At 38.8% G+C, this 16403-nt stretch overlaps 1 protein-coding gene across 5 annotated transcripts in view; it reads right to left on the reverse strand.

Annotated features, from left to right (window-relative positions):
• The window catches only part of LRP1B (LDL receptor related protein 1B), a 1078540-nt gene that overhangs the window by 602221 nt on the left and 459916 nt on the right, over positions 1-16403 (reverse strand). For all 5 annotated transcript variants that reach the window (XM_075829239.1, XM_075829241.1, XM_075829238.1 and 2 more), the window contains exons 4-5: positions 3298-3417; positions 372-500 (exon numbers count right to left, since the gene is read on the reverse strand). In XM_075829239.1, the coding sequence (XP_075685354.1) occupies positions 372-500; positions 3298-3417 (249 nt within the window). The remainder of the gene's footprint in view (positions 1-371; positions 501-3297; positions 3418-16403) is intronic.

The raw sequence follows: 16403 nt of genomic DNA on the forward strand, positions 1-16403 counted from the left end.
GATAGATATGTGATAGATAGATAGATAGATAGATAGATAGATAGATAGATAGATAGATAGATAGATAGATAGATAGATAGATAGATAGATATGAGATAGATAGGACATTTCTTAATAATAATAATAATAATAATAATAATAATAATAATAATAATAATAATAATAATAATAATGTTAATATTATATTTTGTTTATGTGACACAATATTAAAACTAGGATGCCAGTGTGAATTGGGCCTTACATAATTCATTTTGTCTGCTTTTATTCTAGACTCCATTTCATTCACATCATATAAATGGATGTTCAACAAGCAATACACAGGACATGAAATACACAACTATTATTTATCACACCCAGTTAATAGAACTTACCATTTTTTGCTTTGCAGGATCTGTTGTCAGACTGCATGATATACCCCTCCACACAGCTGCATGTGTAAGACCCCTGTGTATTTCTACAAGTCTGACTGCAGGACCCGTACACTGTGCACTCATCTACATCTGAAAGAGACATGACGGAGGGAGATTAATCATCCATACTCCGCATTATGCTTACAAAGGCTGAGCCGAAATTATTTATTGTAATATCAGATAATAAATAATCTAATAATAATAAAGTCATATGCACATAGCAGATAGATGTTTACGCTTTGTTATGAATCATATACACATAAAAGGAAATTCCGCCTTAAAAAAACCCAAAAACAATTAGATGGTGGTCAGTATAAGAATTTTCATTGTTTCTATAGCTGTAAAATCCATGCATATTTGTAGTATGAACTGCCCTAATTACCTTTAAGACAAATGTCCAGCCTTTAATGCCCTTTTGTTTTTCACATCTTAATAGATCAAATGATGTGCTGATTAATTTCTTAATATATCTTTATGGCAGCCAGAGCCCCAAACACTCATAGACATAAAGTAAAATGATAAAATGCTGACTGCCTGCGGCCAGCACCAGAGGGAGCTATTGTTCTTCTGTTACGTCATAGGCACAGAAGAAAGAGAAAACTGAAGTCTCTGAACCATTGCATCAAGGAAACTAATTGCGCCGATGGAACCAATTGACTTTAATGGGTTCTGTCGGGTTTCTGTGAGGGTGCCCTAATTTTTTTTATGGAGGAATAGCCATTTTTTCTGGCATTTTCACCAGAACTGCAACAGAGACCCCTAAAGGAAACTCCAACGAAGATGTGAACAGAGCCTTACTGCATATTGTTAATATATTAACCTCAATAATAATACAGTATGCAGTAAGCTCCCCCTAGTGGTGACTGCAGGTAGCCAGAATATTATCGCTTAACTTTAGGTCTATGCAGAGGATTTGGAGCTCTAGAAGTTCTAACTGCTATAAATATATATTGTGAAATTAATCAGCAAAGAATGATGGACCTCAAAACAACATGGTGTTCAAAGGTGGACATTCACATCAGAATTTCTCCTCATTTTCTAGGGAGACTGTTTTGTTTTTTTTTGTCTGACCAGCTTCCAGTAATACCCAGCAACTAATACCCACATGCAATGTTGCAGGAGAGATAGATAGATAGAGAGAGAGAGAGAGAGAGAGAGAGATAGAGATGGATAGATAGATTTATTAATATTTAGTGGCTTAGGTGACATTAGTGTTCGCAGTGTGCTGCCGCCATTTTCTTGTGTGCTGTATAAATTTGCAGTCACAGGCGTTCTTGCACCTGTATACACGTGTTGTTTCATTTTGCTGGAATGTGATGTTCAAAATTTTGTGTTTTTTTATGTATTGCATATATGTGGGGTTGGTGACTACCTCCATTTTTTGATCTTGCACTCCTCCCATTCTGCCATGGGTGATTTTAATTAGTTTAATGCTGGTTCCTACCTTTCCCAGATATATGTAGGTTTAGTCCCAGTTCTGTGTGTATGAGCAGCACTAGGGACCTACCTTATAGAGGACGCCTTGTTGTGGCATGTGGGCTCACACAATTTGATCAAAATATGTGCTAAGTACCTCCCTATCGTAAGTAGATTCAGCAGTAATGCATATTTATCTATTTATAGTGTTTAGGAGGCATTAGTCTTCGCAGTGTGCTGTCGCCATTTTCTTGCGTGCTAGATAGATAGACAGATAGATATACGGATAATGATCGATGGATCAATAGATAGAAAGATACTGGATAGCGATAGATACACGGATAATAATAGAAAGATAGATAGACGGATAATGATCGATAGATCGATATATCCAGTAGATAGATAGATAGATAGATAGCAGAGATAGATAGATAGATAGATAGATAGATAGATAGATAGATAGATAGATAGATAGATAGATAGATAGATAGATAGATAGATAGATAGATATGAGATAGATAGATAGATAGATAGATAGATAGATAGATAGATAGATAGATAGATAGATAGATAGATAGATAGATAGATAGATAGATAGATATGAGATAGATAGATAGATGATAGATAGATAGATAGATAGATAGATAGATAGATAGATAGATAGATAGATAGATAGATAGATAGATAGATAGATAGATAGATAGATAGATAGATAGATAGATAGATAGATAGATAGATAGCAGAGATAGATAGATAGATAGATAGATAGATAGATAGATAGATAGATAGATAGATAGATAGATAGATAGATAGATAGATAGATAGATAGATAGATAGATAGATAGATAGATAGATAGATAGATAGATAGATAGATAGATATGAGATAGATAGATATGAGATAGATAGATAGATAGATAGATAGATAGATAGATAGATAGATAGATAGATAGATAGATAGATAGATAGATATGAGATAGATAGATAGATAGATAGATAGATAGATAGATAGATAGATAGATAGATAGATAGATAGATAGATAGATAGATAGATAGATAGATAGATAGATAGATAGGTGTGAGATAAATATACTTTATTGTATGTGCAGTACTTCCTGCGTCTGTTGTGTGCCAGTTTTGAAGCTATTTATAAAAGCTGTAAAGTCAATGAAGGCATTTTATGGGCACTGATACCAAGGTGTTAGATTTCAGTGCAGACTGCAGAGAACAGTTTTGGTTTTTTTCATTTCTGGACAGATATTGCAGTCATCATAAATAGTCACGGCTGCATCCAAGTTATGCAAATAATCTAGCTGAATTCTTCTTAAAACATGCAATTAATGCCAAGGTAGCCCAGTCCACAGATTTAAAGATCCTGATGATGCAATTTCATTCACCTCAATGCCACAATATGATTCTATCCCTGGCTGATCCGGAAGAATAGAACAATGCATTGTATGAATGATCTCTTACCTATACAGCTCCTCCGGTCTGCTGCTAGCTCATAGCCATCCCTACAGTAGCACTGGGTGCTGTTTCTGCTGATTCCACATCTGTATTGGCAGCTCTTTTTGTGACACGCTGATTGCAGTTCTAAAAGGTAAAAAATGTGATACTTAGATAGTAAGTGTTAAAGAGCTTCCGCCAACATAAAAAAATACTTGAGTCCTAGCAATATTCTCTTAAAGGAGTTGTCCCGGCACAGACAACTGATGACCTGTCCACAGGATAGGTAATCAGTATATGATCGTTGGGGGTCCGACACCTGGACCCCGCACCGATCAGCTGCTCCGGCTGCCTCCGTGAACCAGATGTCCATACCAGAAGCAGATGGCTCCAGTCACAGAACAGTGGCTGAGCTGCAGCTAAGCTTCTATTCAAGCGAATAGGAGCAGAATTGCTGTTCTGCAGCACGGCCGCTATGCAGTGGTCGGAGCCATCTGCTTCCTGCTCCGAATACTGCATACCCTGCATAACATCTGGCGCCTGGTTGCAGCCTGAACAGCTGATCGGTGCGGGGTCCGGGTGTCGGACCCCCAACGATCATACACTGTTGACCTATCCTGTGGATAGGTCATCAGTTGTCCATGCCTGGACAACCCTTTTAAGTCAAGTCTCTTAACTCCTTAAGGCCATGGCTATTGCTTTTAGTTTTGTCTCTCCACATTCAAATACATACAACTTTTTATTTTTTTGTATTGACATCGCGGAATGAGCGCTTGTTTTTTGTAGTTTGAATTGTATAGTTTTATGTAGTTTACATAACGTAGAGCATAACTAATGTAATTATTTTATGGTGGGGGCGTTGGTAGTTAGGATTTCCTTCACCAGGGGAAAATATTCATTTAGATGCCCTAGCATTGTATCTAAATTCCCTGGCCAAGTCAGAGTGGTTTTTGGCACCTCCTGGTGAATATTAAGCTGGGTACACGACTCACCGGCAACCTCCTACCTATACTCCTGATTATAACTTTATTGTATGAGTTGCTACAATGTTGGTGATACCAAATGTGTATTTTTTTAAAGTAATTGTATTTATTTAAATTATTTGCACTTTTTTAATTTTACAAACTTTTAAATTTAATTAGAATTTCACATTTTTTTTTTTGTTCCACTAGGAAATTTTTGTTTGACCATGACTTTTTTACTCTAACCTACTATTTTACTATATACAGGGACTATAGAGGTTATCACATAGCTTTCCACATACTCAATGATATTTTCATGCAAAATTACATACTGTAAGAATTTTTTCATTGATATACAATTCTATATGGGGGGGACTGCTGACAGCACTTATAGGCACTTTAATGGCAGATATTAGTAGTTGTCAAGCAGGATTTGTTACCATTTGTTACTTTAGACAGTGACCAACAAAAACATTTGTCCCTTTCTTATTATTGCATATTTGTCAAACTAAATGGCGTCTGATAACTAAAATTCTAATTCTAATCACTTTAGGGCCGGATTCCCATGGCCATGTTCGGTCCGCAATATACGGACCATATGTCAGCCGTATATCCCGGACCGACCACAGTTCTAGAAAAAAAAAACAATTACCTTGTGAATCCGGCTTAAGGGTTAGTTCACACTGTGTTTTTGGTGCTGATTTTGACATGGAAACCACGTCAAAATCAGCGCCAAAGAACGTCCGAAATCGCCCCCCATTGATTTCAATGGGAGGCAGAGGAGTTTTTTCTAGGGCAGCTTTCGGCCACATGCGGGGAATAAAAAGGCCATGTCCTTTCTTGCCACGGTTTCCACCTCTGACCTCCCATTGAAATCAATGGGAGGTAGAAAAAACCTGCAGTGTACACAGGAGAGAAGACCTCCACATTGGAATAGGGTACTACTCACCCCATAATCCATCCTACCAAGCATCATGCTCAGGCTAGAAGAATTTAGAATATAACCCTCTTCTGCAATTTTAGTGCCATACCCCTAATGTATGCTCGCAGTTGTAGCACAGCTAGGCTTGTCAGATATATCTGAGCTGAGTTTGTCACTGGGAATAACTCTTGGTGATATGACAAAGTATTTTGTTACATAGGACTACAGAGTAGCCAAGAACATTCTATGGTCTATGGCCTGTGCCTATTATTGGAGATGAGTTGCAATACAAAAAACAGCCTATAGACTAGAGTGGCACTGTTTCTGGGGAAAAAAATAAATAAATTTTTTTAATCCTGGACAAAAAAACAACAGAGTAAAAAACTCTACAAAACCAAAATTGGAATTTAATATACACTAATGCTTTGTTTTATCTCCCGTAATTCATTTTCCTGTATATTCCAAGTAAAATCTCCACGCTAAACATCAAGAATCAAATCACATTGAAAGTCGAGTCCTTTGCAGATTTCATCCATTACTGCCACATCTCTTAAATCAATAGAATTTTATTTAGAGACACATTCTTAAAATGAGATGGAGATCGAGAAGTTTAATAAAAGATCAATATAAATAAAAGTGTTACAATAATCCTTGGCAAAATGACGGTAAATAGAGGGGACGCAAGATACAAATTGTTTCGCCTGAGGCAGGAAATGTAAAATCTTTAGAGGTAAAATGATGTCTCTTGGAGTTAATCCTCTAAGATAATAACAAAAAAATCCCTGTAAAAATAAATTACCTTGAAATAAATTAAAACAAGAGATTTGGACAAGGTATTTGTATTTTTTTGGGCTATACAACAAAGGGCACTTTAATTAGATATGGCAGTTCTGTTCCCTCGTGATATTCCCAAACTCAAGAGGAAGGTTTCCGTCTGTGCAATTTCATCCATTTATACATGAGTGACAGGCTTTATATCGCATTCACCGGCAGAATCAGAGCATCTTTGACAAGCCAAAGCAAAATTAATAGTCCCCCAATCCCTTACTGATCTGAAGTGGTTCCCCAATGAAGACACCTTTCTCCATCAGCAGATGAGCACAGCTGGGTAGTCACAATGTATCAATGCAATCAAGCATACAGCCAATTTCCGTAAACTCACATCAGCAGTAGAGTGGGTCATACGAAAGAGCTCAATGACGTTGTTGGCATGAGAACGTTCCAACAAGTCAGTTCATCTAATGTTTACCCCTTCAACTCTAAGTTAGGTGGAAATAACTGAGCCACAATGTAGTAGGCAACATAGAAAAGTCTTTCAAAAGTTTATTGACCACTTAATGAAGCCATAGCCATATGTTTCAGAAAGAATGTTATTTTCGGGGGAAAACCCAAAGTAAAGCTGGGAACGTTGAGAAGGGTCATTAACCTTCAAAAAAGTACTGTCATGGGATGTCAACTTACCACAATTGACAAAGCAAGAGATAGTGGGCACCACAAATATCCATCAAGAGTGCCAGTCAATGTGTATATAAATATAGCAAAGAAAGAGCAAGAAAACATATAAGACAAAAAAAAAAAGGCAACAACAAAATTAGGAGCATTTAAAAATGCTCAAACATGTGCCAGACCCGAATCCTAGCCCTTGGTCAGGCAAAGTAAAACTGGTAATGTTAAGAGTGATTGACCTTCAACAAAGTAGTGTCATGGGATGTCACCTTATTACAACTTCGTCAAATATCTGCCCTGCTAGAGCTGCTCCCCTTGACTAAACTTGTGGTATTGGGAAGGGAAAATGTCCTGGATTAACAGCTTAGGTAAAAGGCAACACAGAACTGTGCCACCAAATGCTAAAGCTGACTGAACGCTACATCGAGTCAAAAAGAATAAAAGCAATTCCTAGTCTTATGTTTAAATGGTAATGTTATAGTGACATGTCAGACGTTTTGATCGATGGGGATTTGAGCACTAAGACCCCCACCAATCGCTAAAAGAAGCGGCAGAAGCGCTCGAGTGAGCACTGTGGCGCTTTGTGTCTGAACGGCTTTCCTCGAAAAAGCCAAGCGATCGTTGTGCACATTTATAGACTTTCTGTTGAGCCCATGCACCATTTCAAGGAAAGCTGTAAAATCAATGATCAGAAATAAAGCGATCAGAAACAAAGCGGCACATGGCTCACCAAAGCCCTTCTGCCACTTCTATTTAGCGATCAATGGCGGTCTCCGTGCTCAGACCCCCACCGATCAAAATTTCTGACATGTCACTAAGACACGTCAAAAGTTTTTTAAACATTTAGTTACTCTTTAAGACCAAATTGTGTTTTCTGGGAAAATCCCAAATAAAGCTTAGACTATTGAGAGGAGACATTGAGCTTAATCATGGCGCTGTTAAAGGATGATATCTTTTCAATCATTGAGTTAATCAAAGTCTTCTCTACTGGAACTGCCTCCTCAATTTCAAGTGGTGTTATTGTGGAGAAGAAATATTTTATAGTCTTCTGCAACACAGCCTAAACTTACTTTTAAAGGTACCCAATGGAAAACCATGGAACTTCTCACGCTATGCCTTAGATCTACTCATTCAAGTCTCGAGGATCCGTATTCTACACTGTAATAGCCCCAATATTTCAGCAGGATTTCAGTAGAACTTGGAGTTAGACCGGCCCACCAGAGTTACAGGAGATCCTTTGGCTGGCCCAGGCTCTGACACAATAATTGTCCCCAAAAGTCCAACATAAGATCTGACTTTTGAGCCGATCACGTCGCTAGGGTCTATTTCAAATGGGTTGATTCATACAAGATCTTATTAATATGTTCTCTATGTTCAATGATAACAACCAAGTTTACAATATACATGTTCTGATGGTCCTCAAAATCATTTCTTCTGGTGGGTTCAAGGAACCACAATGCACCACTGGATCTGGAAAGCTTACAGATATGATATTGTACGTTTCGAGGAATTATAACGTATAAGCTCAGCATGCATCCTGCTTAGAACATGGCCGACTCTGGTAGCAGGTGCACTTTATATACTGAGAGGATTTGGAAGTATCACAATACACTTTATCTTCCAGAGAAATAAAATCACTTCCAAGACATATTCTCTGTTTCAAAACAGGGTGCATACTAAAGAAGGAGTTATGATGAGAGCATTGATATTCAGAAAACCATTACAGTCAAAGGATTCTTTGAAAACAGAAAATACAAAAGAAAAAAAAATGCTCCTGGTTTATGCCATTTTAATAAATGTAACACAAGCTGCTTATTTCGCTTCTTCTCCACAATTGTGTTCCAGAATAAAAGGTATTGGTAGTTTTATGAATGCAGCCGATGATTTTGTGACCTACCGTTTTAGCGCTCAATAGCTCCATCTTAACATTTAATTAGCATTTCACTCGCTTTGTTTCTATAGAGAAGAAACAGTCAACATTTGTTTTCACATGCAGATTGAATCAGTCTCTGCCTTTTGTAATCTTGTCTAATATCATGCTTGAGAAATTACATGTATGTTGTTTCACTCCCTATGTAGAGTAGCTTCAACACAATTTAATAAGGGAATTTGGTCAAAACATTGCAATAAAAAAAAAAAAATAGCGGTTTGTACATTTAGGTTCCACAAGAAATACTTGATAGAGAGATATGAGATCAAACAAATGATAGACATTTAGATATATAGATCGAACGATCGATCGATGGGAGAGAGAGAGAGAAAAAGTGATAGATAGATAGATAGATAGATAGATAGATAGATAGATAGATAGATAGATAGATAGATAGATAGATAGATAGATAGAAAGAAAGGCAATAGATTGATATCCCTGTGGTTATCCTTACCTCTAGCACAGCCAATCATGAGGGGTACAGGTGGATGACGTTACTACTACTGGAATGGCAATAAAGAGCTTGAAAGGAGTATATTAAAGTCCTAGAAGACATTGGGGCACTTGCGATTAGCACCAGATTTATTTGGACCGAATTGAATCGGATCAAGTTTCGGGAAATTTGCTTATCTCTTGTGGTAGTACAATGAAATTTCCTTAGAATGATCGTAGATTTGATTGCAGACACCTCTAATGACCTCTTATAAATGCCACACAGTGCTCCCATTATCGGAAGATCCAATGCCAAGACTTTCTATAGGTCACCAATCACTCTCACAGTTGACTTTAGCGGAAATTGCTATAATAGTCTGGCTGCATTTTTTAAATGTCCCTCTAGGATCAGAGCTGTATATTTCAGCCGACTTTAAATTATATTTTCCCCAAGTAGGTATACAGAAAACACCTGATTTCTGGCAAACTTCAGACAAATTACACACACCAGCTGTGTAACCATCTCTGACTGCTAGGGGAAAGCAATTACAACTGCCAATTGGATTGCAGTGACTAGAAGTAATTATCTGTGCCTTGCCATTGTGCCTTTGGTTATATACATATACTGCAGGTCGTATTTTTTAATGGAGATGGGAAACTAGGAAGTTTAACGAATGATATGCTGGAGTGCTGGAAGTGAACAGACGAGAGATGAAGATACAGGTTTGGACATAGATGTGCAATTTAAATGTCATCAATATAATAGCAATATTAATCAATTAACATTAGGTAATGTCAGGCTGTTCCGTACATGTAGCAGTTATGTGCCACGTGGCCACACAGGTTTTTTTCCGTAAATTTCTATGGTTTAGGTTTTTGCGCGGGGAAAGAACTTGGTTGCGCGGCCCACTGTCGCTAAGGATACGGGCACCCTTAGGGCATTGTAAGTTAATAGGGGGGAGCCCCTTATTACGGACTTATATCAGTAAGTCGTCTGAAGGAGTGTCTCTTGACAGAATACACAGCATGTTCATATCTACATGGATTTATTCCAGTAAACACCATGTAATGCTTCATTTACCCTGTGGTGGCGCTGAAGGGAAATTGAACACTTACTGCCGGGTTCCACCACCGATTACAATGTGATCGCTTGTAATCCCAGCAGCAGGACACTCTGTGATCATCTTATTTTTGGGACCCTTCGAAACTCAAAGGAGTTGTCAGCTTTGAAGGCTGGGTCATCCTCCAAATACTCAGGCCTCCAAATACAATCCTCTTTTGAGTTCTCCATGATTTTCTTGAGTGAAACCAGGATATTAAAATAAATATAATTGAAAAAGTGATATTCTGACGTTATAAAAACATGTCAGAAGATGATATCGGTGGTTGGTGTGAGCTTGGACTTGAAGCCAAGAGGATATGGGCTCCTGGACCTTTTCAATTTTAGCAAAATGCCCTAATGATACCACAATACCGTACATGCCTCAGTTTTCAAAGCAAGTATCAGAGACCTTGGTAATATTATTTAGGTTACGTATGAAAGGAAAGATTACTTAATGTATTTCTACTGTGAATTGTGTTACATTTATGGGTTTTAAATTCAGCAGAATATATATTAAAGTTCAGAATGGGGAACCTCCCTGAACGAGCAGCTCCTGTTCTTGTAACCTCAAACAATCATGAGAATAGCCTTAATAAAATACTACAGGGTGGGCCATTTATATGGATACACCTAAATAAAATGGGAATGGTTGGTGATATTAACTTCCTGTTTGTGGCACATTAGTATATGGGAGGGGGGAAACTTTTCAAGCTGGGTGTTGACCATGGCGGCCATTTTGAAGTTGGCCATTTTGTATCCAACTTTCGTTTTTTCAATGGGAAGAGGGTCATGTGACACATCAAACTTATCGAGAATTTCACAAGAAAAACCATGGTGTGCTTGGTTTTAACGTTACTTTATTCTTTCATGAGTTATTTACAAGTTTCTGACCACTTATAAAATGTGTTCAAAGTGCTGCCCATTGTGTTGGATTGTCAATGCAACCCTCTTCTCCCACTCTTCACACACTGATAGCAACACCGCAGAAGAAATGCTAGCACAGGCTTCCAGTATCCGTAGTTTCAGTTGCTGCACATCTCGTATCTTCACAGCATAGACAATTGCCTTCAGATGACCCCAAAGATAAAAGTCTAAGGGGGTCAGATCGGGAGACCATTCAACTGGCCCACGACGACCAATCCACTTTCCAGGAAACTGTTCATCTAGGAATGCTCGGTCCTGACACCCATAATGACATAAATAACTCATGAAAGAATAAAGTAACGTTAAAACCAAGCACACCATTGTTTTTCTTGTGAAATTCTCGATAAGTTTGATGTGTCACATGACCCTCTTCCCATTGAAAAAACTTAATTTGGATACAAAATGGCCGACTTCAAAATGGCCGCCATGGTCAACACCCAGCTTGAAAAGTTTCCCCCCTCTCATATACTAATGTGCGACAAACAGGAAGTTAATATCACCCACCATTCCCATTTTATTTAGGTGTATCCATATAAATGGCCCACCCTGTACATTTGCCCTGCAGTGGCCGCTGTAGGGTAAATGCTTAGCTGGCCGCGGCTTCCCATAGCAAGTACAGCTGATCGCTTCAGGGAACGGATTCTGAAAGGGAGTGGTCTCTGATGAGGCAACACCTTTAGATTTATAGGGTTCCCGAATAGTTTATTAGAAATTTGCTAAATTAAGCTATCACACTTGAACATTTCATTCTATACGTGAAGGAAGTCTATTTTAAATTAAAACAAGCAATAGCCAATAAAAAAAGGCACATTAAAATTACGACAAAATTTGCGACATTCGATTTCTAACTCCAAAAAAGAAAACAGGTTAGACAACTTGGTGTAATTAAGCTTTCCACTTACTTTTAAACATATTTATCAAAGGCAAAGGTTAAAAAAGGTGCAATTTTGTGGTGCAAATGTACAGCTGCTCATAGCAGGTATCATAAAGAAATGTAAACAGTCAGGTAATGACAAATGCACCAGATTTGTTAAAAGGGTTTTCCCCTTTGGTTAATCTAGAAGGGGACTTGACAATACAACAGATCACATAGTGCGCCCCTGCTGGGACCACAGTGATCAGCTGTAATCTGTGGGGAAAGCTGGCAGTAAGTGTTTAATTTCCCTGCAGTGCCACCACAGGGGAAATGAAGAACTACACAGCAAAAAATATGCCATTATCCATAAATGTGGGTCGGTGCCTCTTTCCTTGTGGCTTGTTCCCTTTGTTGGATGACTCTCGGCATTCACAGATTGTGTTATTTAATTTGCAGTAATATCTTAACGATTTATGTACAAGTTTTTATGGTTCGGTTGGTTGACAGGAAAGCTTGATTTATAGATTTAAACTTCAGATTCAGAATTGTACAGCTGGTTTCCATCCTGCGTACTTCTTGGGTATTTCCATTTCAGCTAAAATTCACATGTAATAATCCATAAATGGAAACTTCACTTTTAATCAAGATCAACACAGTTAACCCTACATAAAAATTGTAAACATTTGTAACTACCTTTCTTTACTGCTCTTATACTAATTTTTAATAGGTGTTTTCCAATACCGCAATCCCTTCAGTCCCAAAATTTTGTATTTATTATATAGATCACATCGATGATACGGTCAGACGGGTGAGGCCTGATTCAACAATTATATAATCCCGCTAATTGCCGTTATCATGTGAAGTCATTTTTAGTCAAGCGGAAAATCCAGGTCAAGCATTTTACTACAGTCATTGACCTCCAAGCTTTGGTTCTCGCATTATGGCCCCCATTCAGGTGATGTATAATTTGTTAAAATTTACCTGCTATAGTCTATGTGAGTTTATCTTTTTGCTACCCTAAAGGGGGTTTCCAGGATTACACATTATAGGCTGTCCTTGGGCAAGCACTGAGGCCTCTTTTGCTGATCTCAGAGACCCCCGCCGATCATACACATTGATGGTCCAGCCTAGAGATCATGTGGAAAATCCCTCTAAATCAATAAGGTCTAAGTCAACGATAGATTTCATAGTATATAGTATTATATATATATATGTATATATAAATAATAATAGTAGTATATGAAGGCCTATATCAAGTAGAAATAGGTGCTAAAATCCACGACCCACAATCTTCCACATATATAGATCTTCACAGGACTCTAAACTGAGGTTTTGTTGTTCATGATACTTGCGAAGGAAACACAGTAAACATGTTCTATATCAGGACATCATCAGTTTTCTCAAGACCTAGCCAAATTCACAGATGGTGCAAGCTAGTCGTTTTAGATTGATGTCATCGTTTCTGCCATTAATTATATGATGTGCAGATACCAGACTCTGTTGGGATTAATGGGGTCCTATGGTTCATTTAACTCTTTAGGCTGCATTGTTTGCGCATTATGCTATACCGTATGTTCACTTGCGATCCTATGTTTAGCCACAGATAGAAAATGGTGACATTACAATGTGCTCTACAGCATTTTAAAAAATCAGCTCTGCTACATCATTAAATGGGGTTGTAAGGATCAAAGATGGACATAGAAGAGGAAAGGTTCCCTGTGCAGAAATGTTTGTGGACCCACTTCTCCCCAATAGACAATTAGTGAGGAATGAAGTGCTTATTATCAAACGCCATCCTTGTGGTACTCTAGCAAAAACCCACACCGATACTGCAAACCGTGAGTAATCCATGGAAATAATTATATCAGTCCCTTACATAATAAATGGGTAAGAAGCACTGTAATATGTTTTTTTTAAAAAAAAGATGGTTGACCCCCTAGCTACAGGGCTCCTATACATTTCATTAGGTTGCACATATATGATATGTATGCCCCTGGTAATGAGACCGTACTTGTTCATGTATATAATGTAATAATTCAGACCCTGAGCACTAATCTTGAAAACACCATTTGATTGATTGTTTATTTACATGCCATATGAAGTGCTTCCATTCTGTCTATGTGGACAATCATTGTCTGCGGTCTTCAACCTGTGTACCTCCTGCTGTTATAAAACTACAACTCTCAGCATAACCTGACAACCCGTGGTTCTGGGTAATCCGGGTGTCATCGCTTCACAAGAGCTGGAGAGCCAGAGGTCGGGGCCCACTGATCTATATTGTACAAAATACCCAGATGTGCCCTTTGTGTAATCCTCTTCTGACATCAGGAGTGATTGCAATTGTGCCTTCAGTAATCCAGATGACCAAGCAAAATGACAGATCAATGAAAGAATATCAAATGTATCCTTCTCTTGTAGTTAAAGAGATTGTCCACTTTAAAAAATACCTGTTAAAAAAAAAAATACCCCATCGATTAGCTGATCACAGGGTGTCCCATTGCTTGGAGCTTGAGAATCAGCTGTAACCTGTTAAATTTCCCTGCAGTGCCACCACAGGGGAAATTAAATATTACATAACTCAAATTAGAAATCATGGGATATCCGTGTAATACATGGACATGTCGGGTCCTCCAGAGCAGGAGATGCTCTTTCTGGGTGCTGAAAAGTGGACCACCTCTATTAACTAAAAAATCCCTAATAAAGTATTTGACAATGGGTTTTTAAACTAGACAACAACTTTAACCATGGATCACATTTTTAAATCTTCTGCAATATCTTTGAATTTTAATCTGTGCTCCCTTAGCTAGAAAGTAGCTGAATAACTTACATTTTCTAGATATCAACAGTGTAGACTTTTTGTCTGGTCCTTTTTATTCCAAGCTATTATGCATTCAATATGTATTGAAGATGAGAAAATCCATGCAGAATTGATTGAATAAAATATTCAGTCCATTGTCTTGGTTACTTTTTTATGAACTTGCAGTTTTCTCAAAAGGACTTTGTATTTTGTTATTTAGTTTTATTCCTCTACAAAAATAGTCCAGAAATTGAACACATATTTAGGCCACCCCAGTATTGACGCCAGTCATCTAATGAGGCACATTTCTGTTTATCATGGAAATAGAATGAAAAGCAAATAAATCGGTGAAGGTTTCGTACCCACAATACATTTCAAGGGAAATGTTGCAAGTTGTTATTATGTAGGAAACAAATAGTCTGACCTCTCAGTGGTTACAATCAAATTCTTTGTCAGTCGCTTATATGTTTTCATCATTCATACTCCTTGGGACTTTATTGTGTTTGTACCTTGGATAGGACAGAGAAAGCTGAACTAACCAAAGTCTTTGTTTCCAAGTAACCTGAATGAAAGGTGAACAATTGCTTGTGCAGGAGTCAAGCGTAACTTGAAAGAATATGATGGTTTGGCTGGAAGAAATGGTTCTCTGAAGAAAAATGCTCAGGTGGCTTTGGGAACAATAGGCTGTAAATAATTAAAATGTTATAATTTATCGAAAGCAATTCTTTCATTTCCTGAGCTTCTAGTATTTCAAATCTTTTCAGATAGAAATTTATATGAGGGAAACATTTTAATTATTGGTATTATTGGACCACATGTTGGGTACAAAGCTCTTGATGAGTCCCTAGAGTCCTGCAAGGACTATGGTCCCTCTTCTAACTTTCATACTCAAAAGAAGAATTGATTCTAGAAGTGGGTTTAAAGGGAACCTGTCACCAGCCTTCACCTATTGAACTCTACTCACGCCTCGCTGGCCGCTTGTAAAGGATCTGCCAGGTACTACGTCTGTGTATACTCCCGGGATTAATCAGTCGACACCTGAGGCCAGACCTCTTAGACTGACACCGGCTCCCACCAACCAGGGTGGCAGGCTCAGGAGTGGGAGAGCCTATCGCGGCCTGGTCAGTCGGAGTTAGCTCCGCCCCCTGTCCATTTATACCTGCCGTGTTCTCTTCCTCAGTGCTTGTCCTTCTTCTTGGATTCCTGGCCCCACTGCTGCCTTGCTCCAGCCTGCTTCTGCCGTGCTTCTGCCTTACTTCAGTTCCCGCTTATCCCGCTTCGCTCTGCCCCTGGCTTGCTTCCTGCTCCGTGCTCGGCGTTTGTATACTCCACTACATCCTGATCCTGACTGACTCATTCACCGCTCCGTTTCCTCGCGGCGTTCCGTGGGCTACTGTATTCCCTTGCGTGTTCCCTGTTTGTACTCCCTTGCACTTAGACAGCGTAGGGACCGCCGCCAAGTTGTACCCCGTCGCCTAGGGCGGGTCGTTGCAAGTAGGCAGGGACAGGGCGGTGGGTAGATTAGGGCTCACTTGTTCCCTTCACCTCCTTCCTGCCATTACATAATAACAAGCCCATACCTAGTCTACCACTTCTCCTACGCTGACGCTATCATGGACCCCCTTGAGACCCTGACCCAGCAGATGCAGGGCCTCTCCCTACAGGTCCAGGCCCTGGCTCAGAGGGTCAACCAGTCTGACTCTGCCATAGTAGTACCCCTCACCTCACCTCTAGAACCCGACCTCAAGTTACCTGACCGGTT

Source organism: Rhinoderma darwinii, chromosome 6 (genome assembly GCF_050947455.1).
Source record: "Rhinoderma darwinii isolate aRhiDar2 chromosome 6, aRhiDar2.hap1, whole genome shotgun sequence".
Classification (NCBI taxonomy): Eukaryota; Metazoa; Chordata; class Amphibia; order Anura; family Rhinodermatidae; genus Rhinoderma; species Rhinoderma darwinii.